The sequence below is a fragment of the Lineus longissimus genome, chromosome 2 (genome assembly GCF_910592395.1).
Source record: "Lineus longissimus chromosome 2, tnLinLong1.2, whole genome shotgun sequence".
Taxonomy (NCBI): Eukaryota; Metazoa; Nemertea; class Pilidiophora; order Heteronemertea; family Lineidae; genus Lineus; species Lineus longissimus.
In genome coordinates this window covers 4,224,570-4,240,471 of record NC_088309.1, presented here as the reverse complement: position 1 = coordinate 4,240,471, position 15,902 = coordinate 4,224,570, and the positions used below count along the sequence as shown (strand labels likewise).

General features: G+C 41.1%; 1 protein-coding gene across 1 annotated transcript in view; it reads right to left on the bottom strand.

Moving 5' to 3' along the window:
- The window catches only part of LOC135502641 (neuropeptide receptor 15-like), a 38,827-nt gene extending 24,527 nt beyond the window's left edge, over window positions 1–14,300 (bottom strand). The window contains exon 1 of the mRNA XM_064795599.1: window positions 13,181–14,300. Coding sequence (XP_064651669.1) covers window positions 13,181–13,626 — 446 coding nt within the window. The 5' untranslated portion in view covers window positions 13,627–14,300. The remainder of the gene's footprint in view (window positions 1–13,180) is intronic.
- Window positions 14,301–15,902: the final 1,602 nt, after the last annotated feature.

Genomic DNA, 15,902 nt, shown 5'->3' with positions numbered 1-15,902 from the left:
TACGATTACATAAGCAACACCGGTAGTGTACATAGGTAACATCAATGTAAAAGGCCAACGTTTTGTTACAGAAACCCCTCATGATTGCCATACGAAAAGACGCTTTAGAAAACCATCATGTTCGATCTGTGCTTCACCTTCAACTGGTAAAACAGACTCGGCCTATTCGTCATTCTTGTGCCTAATCTGACAATTAACGTCAACAACTTCAGGGAGAAACAAATATCCTATCATAGGGCCTGTGTTGCACCAATCGAAATGAGTAAGTTTTATTACAGTAACCCATCATTACTGGCATAAACGTTTAAGACTCTTTAGTAAACCATCGTACACATAATTGAAGCAAGTGATTTCTCTGAACAGCTTCCACATGGGCGCCATCACAACTTATGAATGGCCCTTTCATAGCTCAGTGTAAACATGAAAAGTTCATGGGGTAGGTATAGAGCGATACTTTAAAACTTCGGGATGAAAATCAAGCTATTGTACGAGGAAGTTATAGACTTGGCTAATATTAGCAGCAACAGTGCTACTTGTGATTACACGGGGTGTCTCAAATCGATTGATTGATGGAAATTGATTGATTATAAAAGTGTGATAAAATCAATGGTACGCGATAGCAACTTTATTTTCGATGATTGCCCAATAGTGCACGCGATCTTGAACGTTTTGAACAGATGTCCATTATTCTGAAGAAACGAAGTTTTTATTGGTGTCTGATGCATCGGAATGCTCATTCTTTGATCGGAATTAGACATCAACATTACCATTCATTATTTTGCTAAAGACTGCTTACGCCAGATTCAGCGCAATGTCAGCCTATAATGATTACACTTTCAGCGTCTGAACTGTGCCTAGTAATCTTACCATTGTAATAATTTGAGGCATCAACCGGCGATTTGATCACAAGAACAAAATTTAGATAAAATCGCATAACTCCACAGTCAGAATTTGCAAAGGAATTTTCACAGAAGCCCAGTCTAGTAAGCTGCAAGGATAGGCCACAGTTAGCATCTGCAACGGAAATTTCACGGAGGCACACCGCCTCTGGCAGTAATGCAAGCTGCAAGGATAGGCTTAACTGGATAAAAAAATCATCCCCAAACATTTAGTTATCCCGAGAATTTCTGATATGAACAACCTGTTGTGATTTTCTAATACCTGGCTCACCACTGTTGGACAACACAAGTCGCTCTACGTACAAACAAATAAATATGGAATATCTGAGAAATGGTTTCAAGATATTCGTATGTAAGTCAGTATCATGAGTTCACTATGTGTAGGCCTATTCGAGTTTACATGTATGTACATTTCCGTATGTTATTCGTGTTGTAGTTGACATGGAAAGAGCAGCAAGCATAGTGCTGGCTTTCCGCCATTACACCTGTTTTATAGACATATGTATGAAGACAAAGACGCTTCGATTATTAATGTGGTAGAGAGGTTAATTTCACCAAAAAGCAATAAGATATACCTAATATTGGCAACCAGATATCTTGCATGTGGTTAACCAAGTTTTTAAAAGGTCGACAAGTACCCGCCTGCAGTGGTGTTATCATTCGACGACTACATGTAAGCTTTACGTCAGCTACGTGTAGGTAGAGGGAATTTCTCCTCGGCCCTGTCGGTAGAGTGATGGCCTTGAAGCCAAATACTTCGGGTTCATACCCCTGCCGGTCAGTGGTGCTTTTCCTCTGTTACATGTAGAGAATACCACTCGAAATGATCAAAGTGCATTAACGATGCGTAGGCTAATAATAATTGGAAAATCTCAACAACTTCAAATTTTCAAATCGTGATGGATTGCCTTTTATGCCCGTTTTTATGCAATCTTTGCCATTGTTAGAAGCAGATTGTGTTTATCAATGCTAGTTCTCGGCATTCTTAGCATCGATACTGTTAACAATGTCAATGACGTGGCTTTGAAGGTTGGATTGAATTGATTTCATTAAATTGTACAAAGAAACCCTTTGCGTGTAGCCAAGAGGAAAGGGCTGGAAGTAATTGCTCTTGCTTCAAGGTGTCGGCTTTCGTTTGTTAGTCAGCAGTACATAGCTGGAAGCACTTTTAGAGATTGTGCTGTAAAACATACAATAAATTCACGGCAAGCTCCCACAGTTGTACGAGTATAGATCATCATTTGTTCAGACTGTTTTGCCCATTTGCGTGAAAAGTGTTTCGTACTATCTCAGACTGACAAATGATTGCATTGCAATCATTCTCACAATTTTCTCACCCGAAGCCCCGGCCAGGCTCCAAGCCGGGCATGCCAAACTGGTTCTGACTCTGATAGATGAAAAAATTTCTAAGTCCAAAAAATGTTTGACTTGTTTTTTTCTGCTCAAAATGAAGCAACATCATCAGTCCCAATCACCAGTCCCAGCATGACTTGCCTGAAGGTGGCTTGCAGACTAATAAATTTCTCTCGATAAGAACACTGTTTCGGTCACTCAGCGCTACTTACGTACCGACCAGCAGTTCATTACTTGTATTGCCTGGTTGCTAATGCAATTTATCATTAAAGAACACACGGAAACTAAATCATAAGCCTCAAGGTTTGTGTGGAAAGGGAATTGGTTTGTTTCGGCTTATGATAAGACAAACAGCAATGGCAACCAACCTCTGCTTCTTGGACCAAAACACAGTGTATCCGCTGGCATCTATAATGCATTGTACATACATTTAACTTGGTTCATAGGTTTTTATCGCTCAACAAACTTTAGCCACTGCCTGCCTTTACTATATGTCGCTCTTCCCAGCGTTTATTTTCAGATAAATGTATCATTATCTTCTAGACTTGCGTTTGAACGCCGACACTTCATGTATTTATGAGTGGAGCCTTTACCCGACTTTATTCCCAACGCCAGCCTTGGCCCTTTCATATCCCACGGATATGTCTTTTTCGCAATTGGTTCACGCGCTAGACCACTTTGTTTTTTTATAGTGCTTTACCTTCATGGAGCCCCCTGTGAGCCGCAACCTGACATTCAAAATGATGCCTGAAATCTATTCATTTCTTTAGCAAACGATTTGGTTACTCTGAGGATTTCTGGACAAAACGTTGCAACCAGTTTCCGGCAATCTGAAAAATCTCCGGTACAGGCTTCGTATCCAGAAGAAAAATGATTCGATGAAAAACGTTTCATGACAGAGGGTTCCCATGATAAGAGAGTATCGTTGAACCCATTAAATTATTAGAGGATCAAACCATGATTGGTTTGGGCGCTTCACAATAAATTTACGCGGGTTGAGGATAGAACGGGGATTGTATATCAACTCTTCATGCTGATATCAAGCAGTTACTATTTCATTCAAACCACTACTTCCGTCGATGAAGTCAGCCTAGTGCATTCCCTAATAAACTTGATACTAGATTGGAATGCAGGACTTCATCAAGAGGTTTTATATACACATAACGCCCCCGTTATCAAACCTTCCGTTTTACTAAGAATATTTCAGGTATACATGTATGTAGTCACATTTTCAACAGTTTCACTCCTATATGATGCAGAACTTGAGCATTCAGACTAAACATCTTCCACATTGCTCATACAGATCGATAATAGCGTTCGTTACCCCATTTTTGTCGAAGTTTCGGGTCATTGTGACCATCCATCTTGGACATGTTCTGGGGCAAGTCAGTTGCCTCTAAGGGCGGACTCCTCACACAAGTAACAAATTCTCTCTTCAAAGAAATTGCGCAGCCGCCATTTGCCAAAACCTGCGCCGCGACCACTTCTCTGCAGAATTCATCCAATCATGGGCTTTAAATATGATTGGATGGCCTTTTGAAACTTGATCTTAAATTACTGTTAGCCATCCCCGGATCCCAAAGTCAATATGATTCGACATTTGGAAGGAAAGTAATTGGTGCACATCAGAAAAATATATTTGATTTCGCCTGATCTCATTAAGTCTAAACCACATCTGCCACAGTGCTTGTTATTTTTCATCTTTAACCACTGTGTGCGCTTTACAAAGAAAAACCAATGAAAATAATGGGTTTATTCATGAAAAGATATAACTATGATAGCACTCAATCCTCCAGTAGGAAACAGACTTAGCATCATGGAGCATGCAGGTAGTCAATGGGGAGTTCATCTGGAGGCGAAACACCTGCACCGAGTCTGAACTAAACGTCGAGTTGTTCGAGGGAGAAGGCAATCAGACTGGCGGAGTTTTAGGAAGTAAGTAAAACAGTGTAAATACCAACATGTTTGTTAGTTTCAGAGGAAGGTGTCGATGAGGAGGGTATATTTCAAAACGCTTACTAAATATTAACGATTTCCGCAAATTAGACTTTCGACTGGCCTATCAATATCTTAACCTCAGTAGAACGAATCGGTGAAAACGCTGCTTCAGTATTTTATGATCCTAGTGCTTGAGGCTTGCAACGTCCGCTCAACGCTACCCTTATATTATTACCGCAACACGGGTCTTGTAGCAGAGTTGTAAAGGTGCTGACGTGTAACAGAATAAAACTCCGGCGTAACCTTACTCTGTGAAAGAACATTTTTTGAATTTATATGAGGCATTGATGACGCACCCTGACCACCAAGGTGTTTACATATAGAGTAGAAAGCCATCAGAGTTAAAATGACGACACCTTAAAAAGCAGTTTGGTTGCAAGTAACTGTGATAGAAATGACCGCGTATACTGTAACAGCGCACCTCTTCACACTGAGACAGTGAATGTCTAGACGGACTATGGGATTCTATTTTTCTTTCACATAAATAAGGAATAGATTTCCTGTATATTTTGATTGTAGATGAGCAGTACGAGTCAAATAGCATTACATCAGGGAGCGAAGAGGCCGACAGTCTTACCCCAAGGGAACGAATCCGATCGATGCACCATCAGTACGGAAATGGCTGTATTAAAGGAAACTAGAGAGCTAAGCTATGGAACCAGCTCCGCTCCCTCCCAGTAATATAAGACCCTTGATTCATCTAGGGATGTTTTATTAATAACGTCGACGGCCGTTTAATCCATCTTTCTGCTCATCATGTAACTCGCGTAACCTACATTATAGACTTCTGCTTGTAAATTGCCATTTTATAAAAATACAATTATAATAACTACAGTTTTATTTGGCAACTGTTCGCCGTTGCTGTTACTCCACGCTGTTGCTGCTCCGGCTGTACTTCTTGTCCAATTTACATCATCCCTGTCTGAGCTCTCGAAAGACATTTCCTTCGATGGCAGGGCCTTTATCATGCCAGTGATATCCGTCGGAAACGAACGTGTAAGGCTTCATCATTTCCATTTACCCGCGTTGGGTTCAGACGTCATCGAAGATGCATTTCAGTCTCTTGACAGCCCATTGCACAACAGAGACAAGGTAATAAAGTGGCTGTCTCTATTGAGAACATGGTGTGGTGTCCTCCTTTGTCATCCATCCTCTGAGCTCCACACCAGACACAAAACGGACGAATATTTCTGCCCATTTCGGCGGCACAGAGTCTGTCTCCTGTCCAGTTCGGCGGCACAGATCTCTGCCCATTTCGGCGGCACAGATTCTATCTCCTGCCCAGTTCGGCGGCACAGATCTCTGCCCAATTCGGCGGCACAGATCTCTGCCCATTTCGGCGGCACAGAAGAGTTTCTTTATATTCAAGCAATATTTGTGTCCCTTTGCTCAGGAATGGACACTCGGTTCTCCACTCCCAGCTGCATGGTGTTTTACAAATCGTCATACATATCACATGATTTCCTATCTCTCACGTGATATATGTCAATTGTAATGCAAGAGATTACATCATTTTGATTGATGACCGTTTTATACATGTCCGTACCGGTATCACAAACAACACTTATGGCTTACCGGTGCTCTAATTAGCAGGTGATAGGTAGAATAATGTAATGAGAATGATATGTCACGCTCCTCCGATAGATATGCCAAAGCTGGGGAGAACAGATTGGGCTTCTCAAACATGTAAATGTGTTGTAAGATGACATTATTCCAAGCCTTTTGATTGATGTACATGTACAAGCTGTAACAATGTGATAACTGTGTGCTATCATGTCCGCCAATAGGGTCAATGTCGAATTCATGAATATGCCTAAGTCAAAGCCAGCTGGGCAGATCTTGGGCAGGTACCAGGCCCAATGCGCATACTGTTGTCTGAAATCACGGTCTAGCGGTGTTTTATTCAGGATAGGTTACCCGTCCCTGACCATCACCGTTAGGACTGTCGCGGGGACTAGAACGATTCTCACACCGCAATGGTTAATTTAACTCATGGTACAACTGCAAGGTAAGACCAAGAATTGGTCGACAAAGATGCAATCCTACTTAAAATCACCATTAAGTTTTGCCTCCGCACTTCGTGCCACAAACCCGAAACGCCAAACTATTACGAATGCACCAAGTTATTACAGAACTGAAAGGAAATCTGATGAATTGTTGATGCATGGAATTGAAATATCTCTCGTTCCAGTCTTGGAATCCACTGGGATTTACCTTCAAAGTGTCATAGCCTCCTGATCAAGAACCTATTACTGCAGTAGTAATAATCCACCCATATTGACATTTTAATATAAGTTGCACCACCTTAAGATGAAGCAACTGCATTTTCATGAGCGTAACAAGTCACGGCACGAGTTCATGCACTTTTAACATCATGTAAACACAGAAAACTGTGAGATGTATTTATTGTTTCTTATAACAGTTTTACAACATACAACAAATGTACCAGTGAGGGCTTTCTCAGAATCATGGCGCGAAAGAAATGGCACCATTTGGCATGTTTATGTTAGTTTAAAGAATTGAGGCCGAACTGGAGGTGTTGGTTTACTCACCAAAACCGCTAGGGTGTTGACCAAAACCGAGAAGATGCGTTTACTAGCTGAAGTTATGAAACAAAGCCTATAACTAACGCTTTCAATGTATCGCCGTGCTGAATATTGACGTAACGGTGTGGATACGTTCATGATGATACTATACTAGGGTATCGTTATCACGCGGAACGTTACGTTTTTTGTAATAATTATAGAAAATTGTGATCGTCTTGCAGCGCGATACCTTACGCTTTCCGGTTTGTAGATTTGTGATAATAGAAAATTGGCGGTTTGCCATTGATAATCTTTACTCTCTAGTGGTTCCGGGCTGCAGACTACTCTGTTCTTTGTCAAAACAAAGAAATCAAATTGGCCGAAAGAAACTTGCACTGTACATGTAGCTAGCAGGCAAACGTATCAGGCGATTGTAGCAAGTGGTTGCAGCTAGAAATAGGCTACTCCTTCATAACCCAGTACATGTATATAGGTACAACAAACGTCAGAAGTAAGTGCCCAGGATCTTTTTAATTTCTTATCTGGTCCTAGGATCGTGCCAGAATACCATTAGCGACGGTTAAGTAAAATCTACCACTATTGAAATCCATTTTCTGGGAACATTTTTTGCTTATGGATGAAATTTCAATGAGGCTGTTTACTTTTCACTTCAGGTCTAGTCGAAAAACAACAACAATTTACATATCACCTGTATCGAATGGTTTTGATGAACACCTGAGCAAAAAAAAACTTCTTAAATGACGCTGTTGAAACTGGAAATTTGACGGTATCTATAATCTAACCAGTGGTTTAGGCCCAAAACGACATGCCATCGTGTTATATAAGAAAGAAGACTGGAAGCCCGTGTGCCTCGCCAATCTCTTTTCACAAGAGTAGTCGAAGATAAGGTAAAAGAGTACTTATAGTGACGACTTACTATCAGCACATTCTTGCCATCACTTAAACCTGCTTGCTTTTCTTATTTGCTAGCTTGTTGATAAGCTCATAGCTGCTGTGATTGAAAATCAGCTCCAGGTTACATACAGTAGTCGTCGTGGTTCTGATGTTGCCGGTTTCCGCACACATTCTGCTTCTCTGCCTGTGACCAACAGAGGTTTTGCTGATTTTTGCATTGTCGGTTTCGCATCCCAAGCCCCCGTCCTATATTTGACCATCGTCTAAAATCCATGGATAAAATCGTCATCAATAAGAAAGAATCGATTTGCTGATGTTCTAAATATGATGATACTCAGTAGCTTAACGGGGATATTTTACAGAAGTTAATCTAACGTGGTGTTTAAATACCGTAGCTTGCGCACGAACGCTTTGCACGACTGTTATCACAATAACCGCTTTTAAAGGAGATAAGCAAAAGACCAAGCTAATGTGCTGTTCATGACCTACTTCAAAGCTGTCAGAAGTTCAATCAGCTCTGATTTGTTGAACGTTGCTCCCGAAAAAGCGCATTTCTCCTAAAACATTGATGCATTTCTTGATTAATCTTATCGACGCCTTGTTGTAATACCTGCATTGTTTACGAACACCTTTCTGTTAATCGAAGGGATTGGGTGATTTCTTCCCTCATCTTCGCGCAACGGTGATCGAATGATGTCGCATCAAAAAATTAGATCAATCTTTCAAGACAGAAATTCGTCATTTGCATTAAGATCCATCAGATTGAAGTTATTTAGCTTAACGAAAAGCATCAGCTAATACATCGTTAGCTCCATTAACGCACATTTGCTGAATATGGAGAGTCCTGAAAGTTGATAGATAAAGTTGGTGGATGTCATTAGTCACCTCCACAAAGACTCGGGCAGACTATGGTGTTCGAACCAGGGACCTCTTGAACGCTACTCAAGAGACTCGCGCCACTAGACCAGTGTCTAATCTATCTAGATCTGCTTATTTATCAGCAGCTGACAATGTTTCAAACCCACGCCCTGCATGCCGTAAGTTTCAATGGATTGTCAACATGTTCACTGCCAAGTGACTCAAAAGTCAATGTCTCTAGTCAATATCCTATAACTGTATTTCGCTACTTAGGACTATGTGTCTGGGAGGGATGTATAGACAGACGTACTGATAAGCCCACATTGCAGACTACTAGTATCACGACTTGAGAAGGTGTGATATCTCAATATGTCATGTATGTGATACTAAGAATTTCACTATAAGTATAATATAAGTACGGCATGTAGGCCTCCTAATATTTAGGTTGTGACATGATCCCACTGTAGGCCTGCACGACAGAGATCTCAGCGGGAATAACCCCCAAGACATTGTCAGACATATTAAAGTCTCTGAAAAGTAGGTCTATATACGCCAACAGCGTGATGCGGATGATTTGTGCGGGTTACTAAGATCTTGGCTGTCAGTTTCTTTTAGCGCTAATTTCAAGTGGTATCGTTATAGTACATTGTTTACAGTTACTGTGTATACATCCTGGGTCGTTACACTACATCTCACTTTCTGTGCACTAAATCAGAAGAAGATTGTGAAAGAAAGTAGGCACGTTGCATGAAAGGCCTTTGAAATATTGATGAGTTTTGAGGTCGTTGACTAATTTTAAGAATAATAATTGGTCGATTTACTAATTAGCTCCATCAGCTAATGTGCCAGAGATTGTGAAAGGTTAACTTATATTTAGTGATAAAGAAGTGGCTGTTTCTCATGGTATTTGTGTACTGTCGAACTGAGATGGTTCGGGAAACCTTCCAGCCCCAAACTATCAACAACAAAAAAGTTCTCAGAGGAGTTTCATGACCTGTAAAAACATGTAAACCCTTATTAGGCGGGATAAGTGTAGCCCCACATGACAGGAAGTTTGGCATAAGCAATGGTATAACCTGCAATCGTTTTCCTCATCCGAACGTCTACTTTGAAATAAGACGACAAGAAATCCACGCTGGATTTTGCCAATTATCGTGATTACTTACAAAGATTTCTCAGATTTACAGTTTTTCAAAATAATAAATGAGCAAGTTAAGACTCTGCATTCGAAAAAGGCATCTAGGGTTGTGAGATCACGATAAAAGTATAACGTACGATGAATATTAGCCAAGCTTGTAACGAGAGCCAAGCCAATATAGACAACGAAAAATCTAAACTGTTGCCTTGCACCAATACGCTTTCCTTTTGTCATCAGATACGGGCAATCTCGATGCATAGGGAGTTTTTGCTTTTTCTCGGCAATATATTTTATCAGAATGAAGTACATGTAAATATGTTGCACTCGTGCGTTTCGCTGTTGTTCGCTGTATCCACACAGGCAGTCCATGGCGGTTAATAACATCTGCCTTTAAAATCCGACAACATGGTTTAATTTACCATTGTTTAGACTGCCTTCTGATAAATATATCAAGTGTTAGTTTTAGATATCACCTACAATTGTATTTGATAATTCGCAATATGATATCAGTAATCTGAAAGTTTCCAAGAGTAGGCCTGTATGAGTGATGCGAAAAGGAAGCGGCTAATCAATAATTTCGCGAGCCCAGGGGCCAGCGACAGCACATTGTTGACACGCCCCTTCCCTGTCATCATAATACGATCACTCTGAGATGGGCTAATTTACACTTTCCCGCAGATGTATCACTTTTTACATATCACCTTCGTAGCCTCCGCTTCTCTTAATAAAGTTATGACGCCGAACTTGATCATTGATCATCGAGCTTTGGGAGCTAATTAGCCCCGCTTTAGAACGGAAGGTGAGATTGTAAATAATGATTCTCCAATAAAGATTCCATATTGTCAAATTAGAGGAGAAAAATAGGAAAAGAAGGAAAGCTATCTTAACAATACACAAGGGATTCATCTATCAAAGGAGAACTTTCATGTCGTGATCTGCGACTTTTTTTCTTTGATTGTGCATATTTTTTTAGTTTAATTACATGATTGTCAATGTATATGAGATGCCAGATTGTGAAGGATTTCAAGCACTTGAAAGTAAAATTGAGTAAGAGTTTGGGTAAGGGATGATACTAAAACGTAGTGCCAGTTAGACGTGCAAGCCTAAACCATTTCATACGAATGGTTCACCACCCGTCATCGCTTGATACTGCGAAGGTGTTCCTATTTGCTTTTATGGTGTTTCATCCCAATTTCCCACAAAATAAGTCAAGGTATGTGTTCACGTATAACAGTATGATGCTCAGAATCATTCTAGGCCGGACCAGGCCGAAAGCGATGTGGTGAGGCTGTCATCATATAGAGTGCGTTAGGTACTAGGATTACCTGTATACCCATGTGTCAGTATTGTTGTACCGCCGCTTGTAAAAACGGAATAACAGGATGAATATTAGAAAAAATAACTTTTTCCTTTTTTTAGTCTCGGAAATGACTGATGGATTAGTGGACCTACACGTAAACGTATATGTACGTGTTGCCTCGAACGATGAACGCGTTTTTCCGAGAAATTTGTCCCAAAAAAGGACACTTACAGAACATTTGTACGATAAAGACCAGTCTACTAGCCTTTGTTTGCATTACTGGTAATATAAATACTTAACGAGTCATTTCAGCATCATTTCATTGCTGTTTCTATCATTTCTGCAGAAATATCATGTTTACTTAGCGAGCTGCATTGCGTTTTTATACAGTCAAGTATGTCAAGTTTGTGAGCCTAAGTGTTTCCGTAAGCGATAGGCCCTATTAACGTCTGGACGAAGAAAAACAAGGAACCACACATGATTCAAACGATTGAACTGCTCAGCATCGACATGTGTACAGTGTACACACTTGTGTTCGATGTGGTGTTACAGTTTGTAATGCTATCTTAAAAAGGTTACTAAAACTAATACATGTATAAGAAAATAAGATAGATTTCAATGATACAATTTTTTTTTCTTCTTGATATGAAAATACATATTGTTTATCGTATAATAGTAATTAGCCAACAGCGGAGTAATCTTTCATGGTTCATGTGCGCGCCATACTTTAAGGGAATGGCTTAACATTAGACTAAGATAACTCTGAAGGTGCTTTACCGCATGGTTATGTACAAAAGGCTTTTGTGATTGACAGAATATGAAATATAAAAAGTCATAAAAAGTGCCAGGGTGAAAATACTTCAGCATATACATGTACAGTGGCATACAGAAGATTTAAACGTCATATTATTGTGTCTTTCGAAAAGACGCTGAATCACTGTCATTGAAAATTTCATCTATTCCTCCGAGAATATCCTCTCTTTCGATCTTTACGTCAAGCATATACCTCTCTTAATCTATGCTTCCTAGATTCTCCACTCGATACTTGCTTGACAGGGCAGGAAGCCAATGAAAAACTGGCATTTTCAGACAGGTTTTTCCCTTTAGTTTTGTGTTTCTGATATCATACATGTACTCCTTTGACTCCCGGGAAGATGAGCGTAAGTGTATACGTATGACGAAAAGAATACACAGAGGTGTGAGATGACTAATTTGAAGTTCCCTCAAGGTTCATTATAGCACCCCGGCCATTTTTGTTTCAACAGTTCTAGGTAATTAAAGACGAGGGGCGTCTAACGAGGCATGAAATTACGCCGTCATCTACTGCAAGTGAGAGATGAGTAATGCATTCTGAAACATGAATTACATGTAAAAAGATACCAATTTCATAGGCTTATTTCGTCGGTATGGATGGAGGCCGGGTCTATTTGGCAAGCCGCTCGCCGAACAGGCATCTTTTTTGTCCTGTTTGGATAGCCGCTTGCCAAACAGCACTAAAAACCCACCCTGTTCGGCCAGCCGGGCTTGCCAAACAGGTAAAAAATCTACCCTGTTTGGCGAGCTGGAGACTTTACTTTAATATTAATGAGTTCGGCTCTCCATTCGGGACAAGAAAAAGTCGCTGTTTGGTAAGCCGGGCGTGCCAAGTAGTCACTTCCATAGATGTAATTGCACAAGGTTTCTTATACTCTTACTGTCTCGTAGAGTAAGACCTTGCAATCATCATCGAAGAAAATGCTGTTAGAAACACCTAATTCAAATAAACTACCAGGTCGGCGCATAGAGTAACCAGACTATGTCTGGTTATTCTAAGGTCAGTGAGACCATCAGTAAGCAAGGAATATCTAAAAGAAGGTCTGAAAGAAATGATCTGAGTGTAACTCGGACTCTTTCAGTTGTTCACTACACGCTGGTTCATGAACGAACTGATGAGGATTAGAACTTCTCAACTGTCAATGAAAATAACTTGAAGCTATATCTGGTCCACCAGGTGGCCAAGAACAGCGGCAGAGGCCTTCACTGTAGTTTCTTGTACATTCTACATCATTATCGCCATAACGATACGAATTTGGCATTGCTTTTAATACGATGAATTAGCTCTCGTCTTATAGTTAAGAATCTGCCACTTGAAGGAAGAGCCTGGTTGACAAAGCTAATTTGAAAAAGCTAAGGAGAAATAACCAAGCGGACTTACCTCTCTACACAAAGGGACAACAGTGTCATAACGGAAACGTAGAGGCCACATGTCATTATGAAGCGCTGAAACTTGCAGAGGGGCTCGCCAAGCAGCCAACCACGATCAATGGCGAAAAGTACCACGTCCGTTACTCCAAAAATCATGATAAGAAAGTCAGCAATAGCCAAATTGATGATAAACAAATTAGTCACGGAGCTCCGCATTTTTCTGTCGCTGAGGATCGCATAGATTACCAATAAGTTTCCGATAATTCCCACGACGAGAATCAAGGAGAAGAAAAAAGTTATCCCGTAGACTGCGCCCCGAGACGGGGGAAACATGCCGGGGGGTTGCCCCGCCGGTCCCCGTGATCCATTCCCGCTCATGTTGCCATTTGTAGCCACATTGATTGTGGCATCAACTGCATATTTGATAATGTCCGAGCTGTTTATCCTTTCCCCCATCTTTACTTATAAACTGTTTCAGCAGTCCTTGAAAAGTTCTAAAATGTTTCCTAAACTTCTTTATGAAATATTGAGAGTCGATATATTTTCCTTGGAGTTAATGAAGTCCGTCAGAAGAGTCTCTCGGTGTCGAAAAACACTACATCATCAATTGTTACAAATGTACTTGAAAATATAACAACAGACACAAGTAAAAACTTCGATCTGTTCAAATAGGCAAATCCAAAGAGAAAACCACAAATTTAAATCATCACCTGACCGTCCAAGAGTTGAAGAGTAATTGCCAAAGAATCCAACAGTTGGTGACAACTCCAAAAGTTTCCAATCGCTCCAAAAGGCTTTCTGTAGAAATACCGTTACTCCAAAAGTTATCCTTCCCACTCACTACTCGATATTTAGATCGTTAACATGGTTAATAGTGTCCGCGGCGTTCATCAATGGATGGATCGCTCGATGTTCCGTAGCATACTACGGGGAGCGACGAGAGCATCCACGTTTTATCGGAGCTAGGTCGTTTCCAGTACTGGATGACTGGGCCCCGCGCTGAGCCCACTACTCCGGTGGGTTGCTTGATCGGAAACTTCCGTTCTGATTGGCGCTCCTCTTGGGTCACTGGACTTGATTCCTCTCGCCTGTTTTATTTGAGCTATTTGGATTTCGTATATCTTCGTGATTACAGTTGATGTCCTGTCCGGCTAATTGACTCTCAGATTCGTAGCCCAGCAGGTTATCTTTACGGCCTGCTATGTGAGAGTGAACACACTTACTCTTAGTTAACTCTCATATTACTGAAGGTAAAGATAACTTGCTGTGGGCCACAAATCTGAAAGTCACTTAGCCGGCGGACAGGACACCAACTGTTGATCATGATTAGTGGTCGGGGAAACTCTAGTTTGCGTGCGAGAATCGGTGTGTAATGGGTTCGAATAGCCCATTGCCACAATGTCCAATCGATTGACACTGCGAGAAAGGGGAGTGGTACATCGGTGGCAATAGACCCACCGTAATCATTTGTTAATAGTGAAAATTGGGGGGTGAAAGGAGTGCATTACACCCCACGAAATCCGTTGAGAAAAGATTTGACCGAGTCTATTGTGGCCCGTACCCGCCGCAACGTTTTCGATTGTTTCCGTTTTTGAGTGTTTCCCCTAGGTGTTAGGCAAGGCTGAAAGACGGATTGACACATTTTTCTCTGTTCTCTCCCATTGAAAAGTCATCCGGTGGTCTCTCTAACTGCCTATTGTACGGAAACACTGAAATAAGAGGAACAACCAAAAACGTTACACCGGTATATTCATTCGACTGGACATCGTGATTGCTCATTTCGACCCTTAATGGTTTGACATTAGCTTTCAGACGGCGTACGTCGGAGAAATCTTCGCAGGGAATACCGGCCGCTGGAAGTTCAGATTGTGATTGCTGGTCCTGGAACAAGATATTGACCTCGACACCAGCGTAATATCGCTGAGTACCTTACCTCGATCGTTACCTATCAAAACAGTTTGGCAATTTCCTGTTTGTGTCTCTCATTGGCCTGACATGGCTCTTTTGGGAAATCTGGTAACTGGGACTTGGGAGAAACCGATCATATAAACATGTTTGGTGACGGAGGGTGATCTGTTTTAGTTTGGACGTGTTTTGAATACATCTTGAATGGCAACCTTGTTGTAGGCGGGGTTGTAGGATACAATCAAGTGTACTATATGAAAGAAATCAAAAAGTATTTCATAACGCGTAGGCCTACACGAACGTTATGGACACACGACTGTATAAAGTCATGCAGAACATTGTCAAGAAGGCGCTGTTTTGGTTCAAGGACATGTAGATCCGGTGTTACGTTTGTGAGTATCACTGTGTGTGAGTGTTTCTCCTCAGTGTTCGGGAATGCTGGAGAGAGATCGACACAATTTCTTCATTTCCCCCTATTGAAAAGCTATGGTATCTCTAGCTGTGTCTGGTGTATAGAAACACTGAAACACGGGGAATCGCAACAGATGTTACACCGGTTCGATTCGTCTCTGATGCACTTCCGACTGTGAACAGAGCCGATGAATAGAATGGAGCCGGATCCAGTGGAACACAAAATACGCTATTGTTTGCACGCAGCCGCCGCGAAATTAGACGTTCTGCAGTGTCTGTCCGAACCTGTGAACTAGACCATGATGATAAGACAAGGGCAATAACAGTGAAAGGTGGTTATGGTGCTGAACATAGATGAATGTTTATATCAGTATCCCATAGTTGCACATGAGTAATTCCGTTTGTATTTACTCCTA